Raw genomic sequence first — 18587 nt, 5'->3', positions numbered from 1 at the left:
TAGTCTTTCATAGGTGTGTGTTGTCTGAAACCTATGGTTTGGGATGGGTGGATTGCTACTTTTGACTTTTCTGAGCTGAATTTCTTAGCCTTTCATAGGTGTTTGTTGTCTGAAACCTATAGTTTGGGATGACTAGTTTGCTATTTTTGACTTTTCTGAGCTAGGTTTCTTAGCCGTTCTTAGGTGAGTGTTGTCTGAAACCTAGGATTTGGGATATGTAAATTACTATTTCGGGCTTTTCTAAGCTAGATTTCTTAGTCTTTCATAGGTATGTGTTGTCTGAAACCTATGATTTGGGATGTGTGGGTTGCTATTTTTTGACTTTTCCAAGCTGGATTTCTTAGCCATTCATAGGTGAGTGCTGTCTGAAACTTGTGATTTTAGATGGTTAATTTGCTATTTCCGGCTTTTATTAGCTAGGTTTCATAGCCTTTCATAGGTGTGTGTTGTCAGAAAATTACGATTTGGGATGTGTAGTTTGCTATTTGAACTTTTCAGAGCTAGAATTCTTAGTCCATCATTGGTGTTTGTTGTCTGAAACCAATAGTCTGGGATGACTAGTTTGCTATTTCAGGCTTGTTCATTTTGAATTTCTTTCATGAAAAGCAAGAGTTGGAAAATTAGGGTCTTAGTCCACCAGCCTGAATGGTGGAAATCCACTAGCTCAGTATTAGGGTCCCAGTACACCAGCCTGAACGGTGGAAATTCACTATCTCAGAATTAGGGTCTTAGTCCACCATCCTGAACGGTGGAAATTCACTAACTCAATATTGGGGTCTCAGTCCACCAACCTGAATGGTGGAAATCCACTAGCTCAGAATTATGGTCTTAGTCCACCAGCCTGAATGGTTGAAATTCACATTAGACGACACAAAAACTTATACACACACTAAAACTTACACACACACACACACAAACTAACACAAGCACACAACCACAAAAAAGTACACAAAAACAAACAAGCACACACAAACTTACACACCCACAAACAAACACACACAAAACTAAAAACAACACACACAAAAAAGAAAACTCACACACACACACCAAAACATACACACACACAAAAACATACACACACACACACACACACAAAAACTTACACAAAAACACAAAAAAAAACTCACACACAAATGCACAAAAATTAAAACACACACCCACACACACAAACACAAACTTACACACACACACACGAAAACTTACACACACACGCAAAAACTTACACACAAAAAAACTGACACACACACACACACACACACACAAACTTACACATGCTCGCGAAAACTTACATGCACACAAAAACTTACATTCACACAAAAACTTACACACACACACACACACAAAACTTACACACACACAAACACGAAAACTCACAAACACACACTCCAAAACTTACACACACACAAAAACTTACACACACACACACACATACACACACAAACTTACACATGAACACAAAAAAACTCACACACACACACGCACAAAAACTTACACACACACACACATACACAAAACTAACACACACACACACGAAAAAAAACACACACACGCAAAAACTAAAACACACACAAAAACAAAAAAATCCACAAGAAAACAAACACACACACACACTAAAACTTACACACACACGTCAAAACTTACACACACACACACACACACAAACTTACTCACACACACACACACACAAAAACACACACACACACACACACACAAACTTACACATGCACACGAAAACTTACATGCACACAAAAACTTACATGCACACGAAAACTTACACACACACACACACACACACACACACACACACACACACACACACACGAAAACTAACACACACACGCCAAAACTAACACACACACAAACACTAACACACACACACACACACACAAACACAAAAAATTACACATGAACACAAAAAAACTCACAGACACACTAACAGAAACTTACACACACACACACACACACAAAACTTACACACACACACACACGAAAACTTACACACACACACACCAAAACTTACACACACAAAAACTTACACACACACACACACACACACACAAACAAACAAACACACACACACAAAAAACTTACACACACGCACAAAAACTTACACACACACACACAAAAACTTACACACACACACACCAAAACTGACACACACACGCCAAAACTTACACACACACACAAAAACTAACACACATACACACACACACACACACAAAAAAACTTACACATGTACAATAAAACTTACATGCACACAAAAAATTATACACACACACACACACTAAAACTTACACACACACTACAAAACAAACACACACAAAATCTTAGACAAACAAAAACTTACACACACACACACAAAAAAACTAACACACACACGCAAAAACTTACACACACACACACACAAAAAATTACACACACACACACATACACACACACACACACACACAAACTTACACACACACACGAAAACATACGCACACACAAAATATTACACACACAGCACAAAAACTTACACACACACAAAAACTTACACACACGCACAAAAACTTACACACACACACAAACACGAAAACTTATGCACACACACGAAAACTACCATATCACAGTTACATTGTCTTAATTTTTCAAATTACATTTTGAATTTCTATCGTGAAATGCAAGAGTTGGAATATTTCAGTAGTGACTTGCTGTGCTTTACCTTCTCACAGTTACATTCTCATGATTTTTCGAAGTTAATTTTGAATTTCTGTCATGAAATGCAAGAGTTGCAAAATTGGGGTGTTAGTCCACCAGCTCAGTATTGGGGACCCAGTCCACCAGCCTGAACGGTGGAAATTCACTAGCTCAGAATTGGGGTCATACTCCACCAGCCTGAATGGTGGAAATCCACTAGCTCACTATTGTGGTCTCAGTCCACCAGCCTGAATGGTGGACATTCACTAGCTCAGACTTAGGGTCTTAGTCCACCAGCCTGAACGGTGGAAATTCACTAGCTCAGAATTGGGGTCATAGTCCACCAGCCTGAATGGTTGAAATTCACATTAGACGAGGTTACGGGCGCACACACACACAGAGAGAGACGACTAACACACAGGGACAACACACACACAAAGAGACGACACCTAACCTTTTCCGGCGAGTATGGTTAGGTTAGGTTAGGCTAGATTAAGTTAGGTTAGGTTAAGTTAGGTTAGGTTAGCCCACGTACGCTTCACTTAGGTTAGCTTAGGTTAGGTGAGAGACAGGCAAAAAGTTAGGTGTATGATTAGGTTAGGTTAGGTTAGATTAAGTTAGGTTAGGTTAAGTTAGGTTAGGCTAGGTTAGCCTACGTACGCGCGCGTACGTAGGCTAACCTAGCCTAACCTAACTTAACCTAACCTAACTTAATCTAACCTAACCTAACCTAATCATACACCTAACTTTTTGCCTGTCTCTCACCTAACCTAAGCTAACCTAAGTGAAGCGTACGTGGGCTAACCTAACCTAACTTAACCTAACCTAACTTAATCTAGCCTAACCTAACCTAACCATACTCGCCGGAAAAGGTTAGGTGTCGTCTTTTTGTGTGTGTGTTGTCCCTGTGTGTTAGTCGTCTCTCTATGTGTGTGTGTGCGCACGTAACCTCGTCGAATGTGAATTTCAACCATTCAGGCTGGTGGACTAAGACCCCAATTCTGAGCTAGTGAATGTCCACCATTCAGGCTGGTTGGACTATGACCCTAATTCTGAGCTAGTGAATTTCCACCATTCAGGCTGGTGGACTGAGACCCCAATATTGAGCTAGTGGATTTCCGCCATTCAGGCTGGTGAACTATGACACCAATTCTGAGCTAGTGAATTTCCACCGTTCAGGGTGGTGGACTGGGTCCCCAATACTGATCTGGTGGACTAAGACCCCAATTTTCCAACTCTTGCATTTCATGACAGAAATTCAAAATGAACTTCGAAAAATCAAGAGTATTTAACTGTGAGAAGGTAAAGCACAGCAAGTAACTACTGAAATATTCCAACTCTTGAATTTCACGATAGAAATTCAAAATTAAATTTGAAAAATTAAGACAATGTAACTGTGATATGGTAGTTTTCGTGTGTGTGCATAAGTTTTCGTGTGTGTGTGTGTGTGTGTAAGTTTTTGTGTGTGTGTGTAATTTTTTGTGAGTGTGTAAGTTTTTGTGCGTTGGTGTTATTGTTTGTGTGTAAGTTTTTTTTAGTTTGTGTGTTTTAGTTTGTGTGTGTGTGTGTGTGTGTGTGTGTGTAAGTTTTGTGTGTGTGTGTGTGTTAGTTTTTGAGTGTGGGTGTAAGTTTTTGTGTGTGTGTGTGTGTATGAGTGTGTTTGTATATTCTTTTGGGTGTGATTGTTTTGTCGTGTGGGTTTATGTTTTCGTGTGTGTGTGTGTGTATAATTTTTTGTTTGCATGTAAGATTTCTGTTAATAGATTATTTGTGTTCGTGTGTTTGTTTGTGTGTAAGTGTGTGTGTGTGTAAGTTTTTGTGTGTGTGTGTAGTTTTCGTGTGTGTGTGTGTGTGTGTGTGTGTGTGTGTGTAGTTTGTGTGTGTGTGTAAGTTTTGTGTGTGTGTGTGTGTGTTTGTGTGTGTGTGTGTGTGTGTGTGTGTGTGTGTGTGTTTGTGTGTGTAAGTTTTGTGTGTGTGTGTAAGTTTTCGTGTGTGTGTGTGTGGAAGTGTTGTGTGTGTGTGTGTGTGTGTGTGTGTAAGTTTTTGTGCGTGTGTGTGTGAGTTTTTCTGTGTCCATGTGTAAGTTTGTGTGTGTGTGTGTGTGTGTGTAAGTTTTTGTGTGTGTGTAAGTCTTGGCGTGTGTGTGTGAGTTTTCGTGTGTGTGTGTGTGTGTGTGTGTGTGTGTGTGTGTGTGTGTGTAGGTTTTTGTGTGCATGTAAGTTTTTGTGTGCATGTAAGTTTTCGTGTGCATGTGTAAGTTTTTGTGTGTGTGTGTGTGTGTGTGTAGTGTGTGTGTGTGTGTGTGTAAGTTTGTGTGTGTGTGTGTGTGTGTTTTGACGTGTGTGTGTAAGTTTTCGTGTGTGTGTGTGTATGTTTTCGTGTGCATGTGTAAGTTTTTGTGTGTGTGTAAGTTTTGGCGTGTGTGTGTAAGTTTTCGTGTGTGTGTGTGTAAGTCTTGTGTATGTGTGTGTGTGTGTGTTTGTGCGTGTGTGTGTGTGAGTTTTCTGTGTTCATGTGTAAGTTTTTGTGTGTGTGTGTGTGTGTTTGTGTGTGTGTGTGTGTAAGTTTTGGCGTGTGTGTGTGTGAGTTTTCGTGTGTTTGTGTGTGTAAGTTTTGTGTGTGTGTGTGTGTGTAAGTTTTTGTGTGCATGTAAGTTTTTGTGTGCATGTAAGTTTTTGTGTGCATGTGTAAGTTTTGTGTGTGTGTGTGTGTGTGTGTGTATGTTTTTGTGTGTGTCATTTTTGGCTTGTGTGTGTTAGTTTTCGTTTGTGTGTGTGTAAGTTTGTGTGTGTGTGTGTGTGTGTGTGTAAGTTTTTGTGATTGTGTGTGTGAGTTTTTTTTGTGTTCATGTGTAAGTTTTTGTGTGCCTGTGTGTGTGTGTAAGTTTGTGTGTGTGTGTTTGTTTTGGTGTGTGTGTGTGTGTTTTTGTGTTTGTGTGTGTGTGTGTAAGTTTTGTGTGTGTGTGTGTGTGTGTGTAAGTTTTTGTGTGCATGTAAGTTTTTGTGTGCATGTAAGTTTTCGTGTGCATGTGTAAGTTTGTGTGTGTGTGTGTAAGTTTGTGTGTGTGTGTAAGTTTTTGTGTCGTCTAATGTGAATTTCAACCATTCAGGCTGGTGGACTAAGACCCTAATTCTGAGCTAGTGAATTTCCACCATTCAGGCTGGTGGACTGAGACCCAAATACTGAGTTAGTGGATTTCCACCATTCAGGCTGGTGGACTGACACCCCTATTCTGAGATAGTGAATTTCCACTTTTCAGGCTGGTGGACTGGGACCCTAATACTGAGCTAGTGTATTTCCACCATTCAGGCTGGTGGACTAAGACCCTAATTTTCCAACTCTTGTATTTCATGACAGAAATTCAAAATGAACAAGCCTGAAATAGCAAACTAGTCATCCCAAACTATTGGTTTCAGACAACAAAAACCAATGATGGACTAAGAATTCTAGCTCTGAAAAGTTCAAATAGCAAACTACACATCCCAAATCGTAATTTTCTGACAACACACACCTATGAAAGGCTATGAAACCTAGCTAATAAAAGCCGGAAATAGCAAATTAACCATCTCAAATCACAAGTTTCAGACAGCACTCACCTATGAACGGCTAAGAAATCCAGCTCGGACAAGTCAAAAAATAGCAACCCGCACATCCCAAATCATAGGTTTCAGACAACACATACCTATGAAAGACTAAGAAATCTAGCTTAGAAAAGCCCGAAATAATAATTTACATATCCCAAATCCTAGGTTTCAGACAACACTCACCTAAGAACGGCTAAGAAACCTAGCTCAGAAAAGTCAAAAATAGCACACTAGTCATCCCAAACTATAGGTTTCAGACAACAAACACCTATGAAAGGCTAAGAAATTCAGCTCAGAAAAGTCAAAAGTAGCAATCCACCCATCCCAAATCATAGGTTTCAGACAAAACACACCTATGAAAGACTAAGAAATCCCACTCAGAAAAGCCCGAAATAGTAATTTACATATCCCAAATCATAGGTTTCAGACATCATTCACCTATGAAAGACTAAGAAACCTAGCTCTGAAAAGTCCTGAAATAGCGAAACTATTCATCCCAAACTAGAAGTTTCAGACAAGGACACACCTATGACAGGACTAAGAAATCATAGCTCTGAAAAGTTCAAAATAGCAAACTATACCATCCTAAATCATAGGTTTCAGACAACGCATACCTATGAAAGGCTAAGAAATCCTAGCTCAGAAAAGACAAAAATAGCAAACCACTCATCCCAAATCATAGGTTTCAGTCAACACACACCTAGGAAAGACTAAGAAATCCAACTCAGAAAAGTCAGAAATGGAAATTACATATCCCAAATCATAGGTTTCACTCAACACACATCAACGAAAGGCTAAGAAACCTAGCTCATAAAAGCCTGAAATAGCAAATTACACATCCCAAACTATTTGTTTCAGACAACATTCACCTACGAAATACTAAGAAACCTTAGCTCAGAAAAGTCTGAAATAGCCAACTACTCATCCCAAACTCGAAGTTTCAGACAACAAACACCTATGAGTGACTAAGAATCCTAGCTCTGAAAAGTCCAAAAAGCAAACTATACCTCCCAAATCATAATTTTCTGACAACACATACCTATGAAAGGCTAAGAAACCTAGCTCAGAAAAGTCGAAAATAGCAAACTACACATCCCAAATCATAGGTTTCAGACATCACACACCTATGAAAGACTAAGAAATCCAACTCAGAAAAGCCCGAAAGTAGTAATTCACATATCCCAAATCATAAGTTTCATAGACAGCATTCACCTACGAAATACTAAGAAATCCTTAGCTCAGAAAAGTCTGAAATAGCCAACTTACATCATCCCAAACTCGAAGTTTCAGACAACAAACACCTATGAAGTGACTAGAGAATCCTAGCTCATGAAAAGTCCGAAATAGCAAACTATACCTCCCAAATCATAATTTTCTGAAAGGACACACCTATGAAAGGCTAAGAAATCTAGCTCAGAAAAGTCAAAAATAGCAAATTAACCATCCCAAATCATAGGTTTCAGTCAACACACACCTACGAATGGCTAAGAAATCCTGCTCAGAAAAGTCAAAAAATAGCAACCCACACATCCCAAATCATAGGTTTCAGACACCACACACCTACGAAAGACTAAGAAATCCGGTTATGAAAAGTTAGAAAGGGAAATTACATAGCCCAAATCATAGGTTTCAGACATCACGCACCTATGAAACACTAAGAAATCTAACTCAGAAAAGCCCGAAATAGTAATTTACATATCCCAAATCATAAGTTTCAGACAGCAATCACCTACGAAATACTAAGAAACCAAAGCTCAGAAAAGTCAGAAATAGCCAACTACTCATCCCAAACTCCAAGTTTCAGACAACAAACACCTATGAGTGACTAAGAATTCTACCTCTTAAAAGTCCAAAAAGCAAACTATACCTCCCAAATCATAATTTTCTGAAAGGACACACATATGATAGGCTAAGAAATCCAGCTCAGAAAAGTCAAAAATAGCAAACTAGACATCCCAAACTATAGCTTTCAGGCAACAAACACATATGAAAGGCTACGAAATCCAGCTCAGAAAAGTCAAAAGTAGCAATCCACCCATCCCAAATCATAGGTTTCATAGAACACACGCCTATGAAAGACTAAGAAATCCAGCTCAGAAAAGTCAAAAATAGCACACTACAGATCCCAAATCATCGGTTTCAGTCAACACACACCAACGAAAGACTAAGAAACCTAGCTCAGAAAAGTCAAAAATAGCAAACTATTCATCCCAAACTATTGGTTTCAGACAACATTCACCTATGAAATACTAGAAAACCTTAGCTCAGAAAAGCCTGATATAGCAAACTATACATCCCAAATCATACTTTTCTGACAACGCATACCTATGAAAGTCTAAGAAATCCAGCTCAGAAAAGTCGAAAATAGCAAACTACACATCCCAAATCATAGGTTTCAGACACCACACACCTATGAAAGACTAAGAAATCCAACTCAGAAAAGTCAAAAATAGCAAACTAAATATCCCAAATCATAAGTTTCACTCAACACACACCAACGAAAGGCTAAGAAACCTAGCTCATAAAAGCCTGAAATAGCAAACTACTCATCCCAAACTATTGGTTTCAGACAACATTCACCTAGGAAATACTATGAAACCTTAGCTCAGAAAAGCCTGAAGTAGCAAACTACACATCCCAAATCATAGGTTTCAGACAACACACATCAACGAAAGACGGGTGCTCGGGGAGAGCCTTTGAGGGTCTGTGGGCCCCTTGAGGGTCGGTGGGCCGTTGGGAGCGCTGGGGGACCTTTGGGGACCGGTGGATGGGCTTTGGGGGGCCGGGGAGGGCAGGGGGGGGGCGGGGGGGGCCGGGGGGGCGCCGGGAGGGCCGTGGGGTGCTTGGGGGGCCTTTGGGGCAAGGTAGGGCCTTTGGGACCCCGTTGGTCCTTTGGGAGCCCGGGGGACCTTCGAGGACCAGGGGAGGGCCTTTGAGGCAGTTGGGGACCGGTGGAGGGCCTTTGGGACCCCGTTGGTCCTTTGGGAGCTCGATGGGCCTTTGGGGGGCCCGGGGATGGCCTTTGGGGGTCTGGGTGGGCCTTTGGGGGCGCCGGTGGACCTTTGGGGGCCAGGGGAGGGTCTTTGGGGGTCCGGGGGGCCAGTTGGGAGCCTGGGGGACATTTGGGGACCGGTGGAGGACCTTGGAACCCTGTTGGCCTTTTGGGAACTCGATGGGCCTTTGGGGGACCGGTGGAGGGCCTTTGGGGGTTTGGGGGCTTTGAGGACTGGGGGCTTCCTTCGGGGTTGGGGTAGGAGGATTGGAACCCTTTGGGGTTGGGTTAGAGGACCTCACAACACTGTTCAAATGAAACTTGTGTATTATAACGACCACACTCAAAACCTCCTCCAAAATCTCTTCAAAAATCTTCTTTTAAAATGTCTCTATCTGTTTCGCCGAAATAGTTCCATAACCTGTCTAAAACGGTTTCGCCCAAATAATCACTAAACGTAAATTCAGCGTGTTCCTTTGTTATTGGCATCTCTGTGCTAACGCATTTCAAATTAATAGGAAACCTTCTCGCGCGCTAAAACAATTCATCGCTAAGATGTTTCTTGCCTAATTGTTTCCATGGCCTTTGGTTATTAATATCCTTTGGAGTTCGACCAAAAGAGTTGTTCCCGAAGCAAAGAAATTAATGACTTGGATCTATTCCTGGAGAAATGTTTCTATGCGGAAATTTTTAAAGTCTGACAGATGATGTCATTGATTGATTGATCTGTCAAGAAAGGGAAAATTAATTTGTTGTTTCTAAGGGGAATTATTGATTCACGATAGGTGAATTGAGGTCGACAGCATAGGTGTTCCAAATTCCGGGAAACTCATAACATTGCCTAGAGCAATAACAACAAATACTATTTCCGGATCTTAACATCTGCCTCGAACAGGAAGGAAATGTCATTAACTGTTTCTCGGAACCTCATAACATCTGGCTCGAATAACAATATCAAATACTATTTCAGGATCATAACATCTGCCTCGAACAGGAAGGAAATGTCATTAACTTTGCTTCGAAAGACAACAACATCTGGCTCGAATAACAATAACAAGAAGGAAGTGTCATTAACTGTTTCTCGGAACCTCATAACATCTGGTTCGAATAACAATAACAAATACTATTTCTGGATCATAACATCTGCCTCGAACAGGAAGGAAGTGTCATTAACTTTGCTTCGAACGACAACAACATTGACCCCATTAACCACGTGTTCTTCCTAATGACTCTGTTCAAAACAACAACAACATTGACCTTGGCATTTTGCCTCGGAAACAATAACAACAACATTGACATTCGCTGAGGACGTGCCAAAAACACACCTGGTGAAAGAGGTCATTGACCCCATTACGCAATCTTTCTCCCTAATGACTCTATGCCCTTATTTGGGGTGCAAAAAAAGTTGTAGGTGGCAGCAGGGGTGAGGGATCGGAGTCGGACCCCCCTCTCTACTGTGGTCTCTGTCCTTACGTACGGCTGCGAAACTTGGAGCATCACTGCTCAGCTAGAAACGACGACTCCAGGCATTCGACAATAATTGCCTAAGGTCTATCCTAAATATACATTGGACGGACCTCATTAGAAAGCGGTGATGGATGTATTGGGGGCGTATGGTGCGAATGGGGGATGGAAGGCTGCCGCACGACGCATGGTGTTGAACACCCCCTGGTCTCTGCAATTCAGGGAATACCGAAAATGACCCTTGGCAGGTCGCTAAAGAAGGAGGCGAAGCTGGCAAGGTCCTCGTTGGAGGAGCTATGGTTGAAGGCTCAGGACAGGTCGTCGTGGGGAAACACTGTTGCTGCCTTATGCGACACCAGGCGTAGGAGGACCTAAGTCTAAGTAAGTATATATATATATATATATATATATATATATATATATATATATATATATATATATATATAGACATATATATATATACATGAAATTAATTGGGATAAATTTAACCACTAGCCCAACTTGAATGCCACTAAAGCAACGAAGGCGAGTTATAAGTGTTGAGAGAATCCTGTGATAGAATAAATCCCTTCTTAAATTCCTGTATGTCTGGAGAAAAAAGGCCCTGGTGATTGGTGTACATCAATAATTTATTTAAGGATGATCTAATAAATCACTCTGTTTGGAAGTATTTTGAAACAGTCACAACCATAGTCTAAGCAAACTTATCTAAGTCAAGTTAAATTCATACTAGCCTAAACCTGATAGCTTTAGTCGAAAACCCTAAAAAAATAGTCATCTAAGCATTGTTGCAGACAAGGTGGGCACATTGGGATAAAACAGACCATAAGGATGTTGTTAAAATATATTTTTTTAATCGTAAGTAATGCGATTATGATAAAACACGGACCAAATTCTTGCATGTTTTACCTTCTTTACTTAGAAATCCTATTTGCTCTTCTTTTTGGCATTTTTTTCGTCAATTTACTCATAAATAGCAAAAGCCTACCCTAAAACCTGACCTAGTACAAAGATGATTTGGGCACAAATTGAGTCTTTCATAATTTTCCGAATGGCTATTTCTTATTTTAAGAAAATAGAGGCCATAGCTGAAAAACTAAGCCTTTTCGAAAAATTGCCGTTTCCTAAAATTGCCAATTCATGCACTAAAAGGATCATAGCTAGAAAAATCAGGCTAGACAGTTTTTAAGGATTTTTACAACCAACGATACAAAAAATTTAGAAGGAATCCACCAAATATTTCCCCTTCTAGATTTTGGAAAAATACTTTTTTTGGTATTTTCATTCAAAAATACTTTTTATTGTGTGCTCATTGAAAAAAAATCGATTGAAGATACTATTTCCCTCAAGACCCCCCCCCCCTTCACCCTATCCTAGATTTTGAGAAGTATCTCTTTTGTTATTTTCATTTTAAAATTTTTCTTGTGTGTTTTCAATGAAAATTAGTGGATTGAGGATTGCAATTCCCCTCTAGATTCCCACCTCCTCCTAGATTGATAAAAATATATTTTTTGGAATATTTTTATTCAAAATATCTCGTTTGGATTTTCATTGCAAATAAATCGTTTAATGATTGCCATTCCTACCTACCCTCCCTTCTAGATTAAAAACAAAACTTTTTCGGTAATTTCGTTCAAAAAGACTCTTTTTGTATTTTCATTGAAAACAAATTGATTGACGAGTTTTTGATTACTTTTACCAACCAACGATGAAAGACTTTGAAAAGAACACTGAATATTCCAACCCATGTGTTGATAACACTGGTCAGCAGCGACAGGGAGAATAACATAGTTCGAGAAATCATTTTTTGCCACGTTTGACCGCTAACTTTTATCTACTCAAAGCAATTCTTCCTTGCAGAGGCCTCAAATTATTTTGGGTCTAGGAGTTAAAACCGTTGGAACGATGGAATTTACACAGTACACTTAGTTCTAAAAGCACCTTATATTTTGGAGAGCTGGCTAGGGTAAGCTGGAAATTACAAAATATTCTAAGAGAAAGAAATATACAGAAAGACTAGTAAGAGTCTCCCTGAAATTGACTAGTGATCTCTCCCTGACATTGATTCAAAGGACTTATCTAGGAAAACTGGAAAAACATTACCATAGTAATAAGTTTTCCAAATATGGAACATTTAATCTCTAAATACTATTCCCAGAAACAAGAAACAGGCCATTCTTATTGACGTTTCTGATTATTTTGTCTTATTGCTTCTATTTATTGTCGTAGTTTGTGAAGGAAAGTCAAAATCCCCGATTTTTGGAAACTTTGAATTGCAGCGATATCTATAAAATTCAACTACAATTTGTCAATTTAGGAGTTACAATTTTCTTTGGGCTTTCAGGATTTCAAAGCTGTTTTTTGGGCAGGGGAAGGGGAGTTAGGGTGCTTACAAGTATAATTTCTAAATTCTGCTTGTCTGAGCTTTTGGTCTTTCGAAATTTCAAGCTATAACAGTTAAGGTTCGAAAAACTTAGTATTCTGAATAAAAAAAAAACATTTAGGAAGGTTTACTTACTTCTTGCGAGAATGAACGTCCAACAAAGTCAAACGTATCAAAGTCGTAGTCTGGTGTCGACAAGTCTTCGAGGTAATCATCAGCCTGAAAAATAAAAGATCTATAAAAATGAATAAATAAAATAAAATAAAATTTAAAATAAAATATAAAAAATGAAAGATAAAATAAAATTTCAATGACTAAAATGTCTTGTTTTAATGTCTTGATCAACTATCAAACTGAGAAACTTCAAAGAACCTACTATAACCGATTCTTCAAAAGCCAAACATACCTATATATCTGAAACATACCGATTAAAGTCTTTGTAATATGGCAAAACTTCGGGTTTTTTTCTGGGAGATTCTTTTGCGTCTGAGCTAAATATCCTTGCCGATTTGTTTCAAGGTTATCTAGACTGCTCAGACAAAAAACAAGAAAAAAAGGGGATGCATTCTAAACCTAAATAAAGTTCATCCAAAATTATTTTGAAGACAGAAAGCAGTAATAATAGCGTGTTTCTAGGATCCGATAGAAAATTACTGCAAGTTGAACCACCAATCGTGATTCAGCAAACCTTTATAAATCTATCACCATTAATTTATACCATTAACATAAATTCATAACCAATATAAAAATTGCTGGAGAAAAATTCACTAACGAAAAGAATCATTAAGAGTGGACTTGCTGATGGATTAAAAGCATAGGATAAAAAAATTTGAAGAATGACAAATAAAACCTACAAGTTTCTCATTTAAGTCTCAGCAAATATAAATCATCTCAATGATGCTGAATAATCGACCGTTTTTTGACTTATAAAGGTTCATTTTCCATCGTAAATTCTTTTAAACTGCAAATGCTACGCAAAAAAACACACACTAACGTTATTTTAAAAGTCAAAGTATTCAAAAATATCTATATCCTAAATTTTTGAAAAGTCATTCTTACACCAATGCTTGATTAGTAGGTTTCTCTCACAGAATTATTAGCCGAATGAGTACCAGATGGTGTGGAAAATGGATTGCAATATGCGAAATGGTAAACAGCCATCAACAGCCAGATTTTCAGGGATATCCTCCCTCAGTAGATCATTCCAAATGGAGTTACAGTGTCAAATGGAGTATAGCGTGTGGTGAAGTCTCTGACTTCACCACACCAGGAATAAATAAAAGCACATTCAGAATTCCGTGACATCAAAGTAGAGCTGCGCTATGTTGTCCAGCGAGGTGAAAACTATTGCACAAAGTAAAAGATAAATTCAAACCTGGAAATCAAATCTTTTCCAAGGCATTTTAGCCTTTTTCATAACGTTAATCACACATGAGATGTGAGACTGGAAAGATGTGACAAGATATCTAAGAGTGACAATTTATCTTTGGATTGGTGTATTGATAGGAAAAAACTTGACAAAGATACCATTTAAAATAATTTGAGAGATAATATCAGTGATCGACATATGTTTGTTTAATAAAGTTGACTTTGGTCCTTCAACATGAATTGCTTAGTAGTAAAGTAAAGATGTTTTAAGCCTATTAAGTGCTCTCAAGTGTTTCCAGGTATTCATCAATAGTTCCAAGAAAAAAAAGTTACCAGGTTGAAAAATTAAACTAAACTGACCGCGGTTACCTAAAAATTTTTTATGCCAAATTTTGTGGCTTTGGCTACAAATTAGAGGCAGCTGCAGGTTGCAGCCAGTCACAGATCCATGCCTAGGAAACAAAGCATTGAACCAACAAATCTATTGCTTATGGGTTATGGGTGAAGGGGCAATAAAACGATTTATATGGTAAATATCCCTCTCCGGGGGAGAATTAATTTCATAATTTATAAACCTTAATAAGTCAAATTTTTGTAATTTTGGCTTCAAACTGGAGGCAGCTGTGGGTTGAACCCTGTTATAGATCCATGCCTAGGAAACAAAGCATTGAACCAACAAATTTATTGTTTATGGATTAAGGGTGAAGGGATAATAAAAAGATTTATATGGTAAATATCCCTCTCCGGGGGAGAATGAATTTCATAATTTATCAATGTAACTTTAATAAGTCCAATTTTTGTAATTTTGGCTACAAACTGGAGGCAGTTGTGGCGTGTGACATACCTATATCAAACAAATTAAGCTTTGAACGAAAAAAATCACTCTTTACGTGTGTATCTGTTATGGGCGAAGGGATAATAAAATGATTTATGTGGTAAAAATCCTACTCAAAGGACAATGGCAGATTAAAATACCGAGTGGTAATCTCGTAAAAATGTAACATATTTGGAATCAACAAGATAAGCGAAGTATTTTTTCATGAAACGTTTGTAAAATACTTCAATGAAATTCTGTTGGAAATAAAGGGTTAAAGTAGTTGGGAGGATATATTTAGGGACGCATATATCTACCTTAATAAGTAATAAGATGTAACTTTGATATACGAAAAACAAACCCTTATAATATGTTATAGTTTTTGAAAATTTGACGAATTTGGCCCTAAAATGCCAATCCTTCCATTTTAACCAATAAAACCTTGTAAACTGTGACCTCGAAACCTTCTGAAAGCTAAATCTTTTGCTAGTAAAATGTGTATACGGTGTACATGTACGATGTACTTGTACGGTGGACACTAAATTTGTCTACTCGTATGATATACAACCATAAAGAAAAAAAACGAGTGGCTTATCGAAAATACTGTGCTGCATCTCATAAGAAATCGTGTTTTTAGGCAAAAAATTTCACTGGCTGTGAATAGCTTCATTTTCTTCATTGTTTTTTTTTGTTTCGCCTAAAATGTAACTTCTGTTGTTTTTTCTTTTTTCGTTTCGCCTAAAAGTAACTTTTGTGTTTTTTTTCGTTTTTCATAAAATACAACTTTTGTTTTTTTTTGTTGTTGTTTTTTTCTTTTCGCCTAACATGCAACTTCTTTTTTTTTTTTTTTTTTTTTTTTTGCCTAAAATGCAACTTCTGTGTTTGTTTTTTTTTCTTTTTCGTTTGACCTTTAGGCAGCTTCTTTATGCAACATAGGGAAGCTCTGGATTTGAGAAAGTTTCAAGATATACTATGATCACAGATAAAAACAAAAGTGTGCACAACTACACGGCCAATAATACATCCGTGCCTAATTTGGCAACCAAGTTGTTTCCACTTCAATTTTCCGCCTTTATAGTACAAGTGTTACAAAAATATCGTGGAAGAACACACACCATTTATAAATACTGTTTTGATGAACAGGCGTGAGTATGGTGTGGCTCGGGCCAATTTTTGGCCCGGGTAGATCAGGCCGGTTTGGCCTCGGGCATATTTTCAAATCTGTACAATCTATGTGACTTTACATAGATTCGAGACGACTGCCACAGTAAACTCTGAAAACTTGCATTTATGTTTCACGTTTTTTGTTTACAAACGTTTTGAAAGCTCAAAGGACCAAAGCGCAATATTTCAAAACAATGAAATAAATAAATAATAACTTGGTGATTACTGACTGTAGCATAACTGCTTCATGGATGTTTTACTTACCTCTTGGTCAGAAACATCAGTTGCTGACTGGGGTGAAGGCTTGGAATCAGATCCTCTTCTAGTTTCCATATTTCGCAGAAGCATAACATCTTTCATTTGAGGAGGAGATATCATTTTCGAATGTACCACGTGGTATAAGGTAGGGTTTTCTAATGGTGAGCTTGTCTGCAACAAACACATTTATTGCTTTAGGTAGCAGAACTTTAATTAGCTATATTCTCTAAGATTACCTGGTTGCCGCTTATTGTATTTTCAATAGAACAATACCATAGTCCTATTGCAGTACCATATGCAGTGAGGCAGAGTTGACAGCACACGTTTTGCTTAGAACTATATTTAGCTCTTTCACGCTTTAGAAAAGTCCCCTTTCCAAATAGATCTTTAAAATGTTAAATAAAAGATTTGGTTTGATGCGTCTCTTACTTTGACCCAAGCCTACCGTAACATTTCACTTACTATAAGCCAGCCCTGCAGGACTGATTACGCATCAGTACCCATCCTTTTACGGTATTAATAAAAAAAACTTTTTCCACAAAATAAGTTTTTCAAGGAAAAGTAAAGAACTCCATTAAACCAAATATGAGTACAAATAAAGTAATCTACCAAGCGTGAAACTACCACAAATCAGCATCGATAAATAAATGAAACCAAACGAACAGAAATTACAAAAAATAACCGAGTCGAACTCAAAACGAGCAGAAATCAACATGAGTAGGGCTCAAAACCCCTATGTCTTCCCAAGGCCAGAACATAATTTTCACTTTAATGAAAAAATATAAATGTTTTTACTTTTATAGCTTTAATAAATCAAATAATATTAACATTTTGATTAATAAATATCAGTATATGTATATTAAACCAACAATTCACATTCATTTGTATTTTTTTTCAGTAATAATTATGTTCTGGCCTTGGGAAGGCATAGGGGTTTTGAACCCTACTCATATTAATTTTTGCTAGTTTTGAGTTCGACTCGGTTATTTATTGTAATTTCTGTTCGTTTTGGGTTTCATTTATTTAATAATACCGATTTGTGGTAGTTCCATGCAGGGTATATTATTTGGTTATATTTTAGCTCATATTCTGCTTGATGAAGCTCTTTAATTTATTCTGAAAACTTGTATTATGGAAGAAGTATTCCTAATTAATCCAGTAAAAGGATGGGTACTGATGCGTAATCAGTCCTGCAGGGCTGGCTTATAGTAAGTGAAATGTTACGGTAGGCTTGGGTCAAAGTAAGAGACGCATCAAACCAAATCTTTTATTTAACATTTTAAAGATCTATTTGGAAAGGGGACTTTTCCTCCCCGTATAAAATTTTACCTGGAATCCCCCCCCCCGCGGAAACTTCCCTCCCTAAGGAAGATTCTCCCAATGGAAATCCACCCCAAGCACAAAATTCCTCCCGCCCGAAAAAGTTTGTATACTTCCCAATAACAAACACTACACGTAAATAATGGACAAATTTCATAACTTACTGGCCTCTCCCCACGGACTGTGGGGTCATTTTACCCCTAAAGACATAGTTATTTGAACTTTCAACTATACTGAACAAAATGGCAACCTAAAAATTTTTATCAGATAACTTTGGGAAATAAATGGGGGTGGGTGGGGGGCAGTTGCCCTCCAATCTTTTTTGTCACTTAAAAAGGCGCTATAAATTTTATTTTTAGTTTAAATGCGCGCTCTACCGATCTTCTAGGACCATTATTTCAATACGATCACCCCTGGGAAGATTTGTGGTAGTTTCACGCTTGGTGGACTATTTGATTTTATTTTTCCTCATTTTTGATTCAATGGAGTTCTTTACTTTACTTTGAAAAAACTTATTTTGTGGAAAAGTTTTTTTTAACTAATTTCTGTTCGTTTTATATTGAC

The 18587-nt window shown here is 38.0% G+C and overlaps 1 protein-coding gene across 3 annotated transcripts in view; it reads right to left on the bottom strand.

The window, feature by feature from the left end:
- LOC148950981 (uncharacterized) overlaps positions 1-18587 on the bottom strand; it is a 226722-nt gene that overhangs the window by 7391 nt on the left and 200744 nt on the right. For all 3 annotated transcript variants that reach the window (XM_089090082.1, XM_089090083.1, XM_089090084.1), the window contains exons 4-5: positions 16710-16874; positions 13235-13318 (exon numbers count right to left, since the gene is read on the bottom strand). In XM_089090082.1, coding sequence (XP_088946208.1) covers positions 13235-13318; positions 16710-16874 — 249 coding nt within the window. The remainder of the gene's footprint in view (positions 1-13234; positions 13319-16709; positions 16875-18587) is intronic.

The sequence above is a fragment of the Artemia sp. Qi Xiang Cuo genome, chromosome 6, assembly GCF_049724085.1.
Source record: "Artemia sp. Qi Xiang Cuo chromosome 6, ASM4972408v1, whole genome shotgun sequence".
Lineage (NCBI taxonomy): Eukaryota > Metazoa > Arthropoda > Branchiopoda > Anostraca > Artemiidae > Artemia > Artemia sp. Qi Xiang Cuo.
The sequence above is the reverse complement of the archived record's forward strand: the minus strand, read 5'-3'. Positions and strand labels throughout refer to the sequence as shown.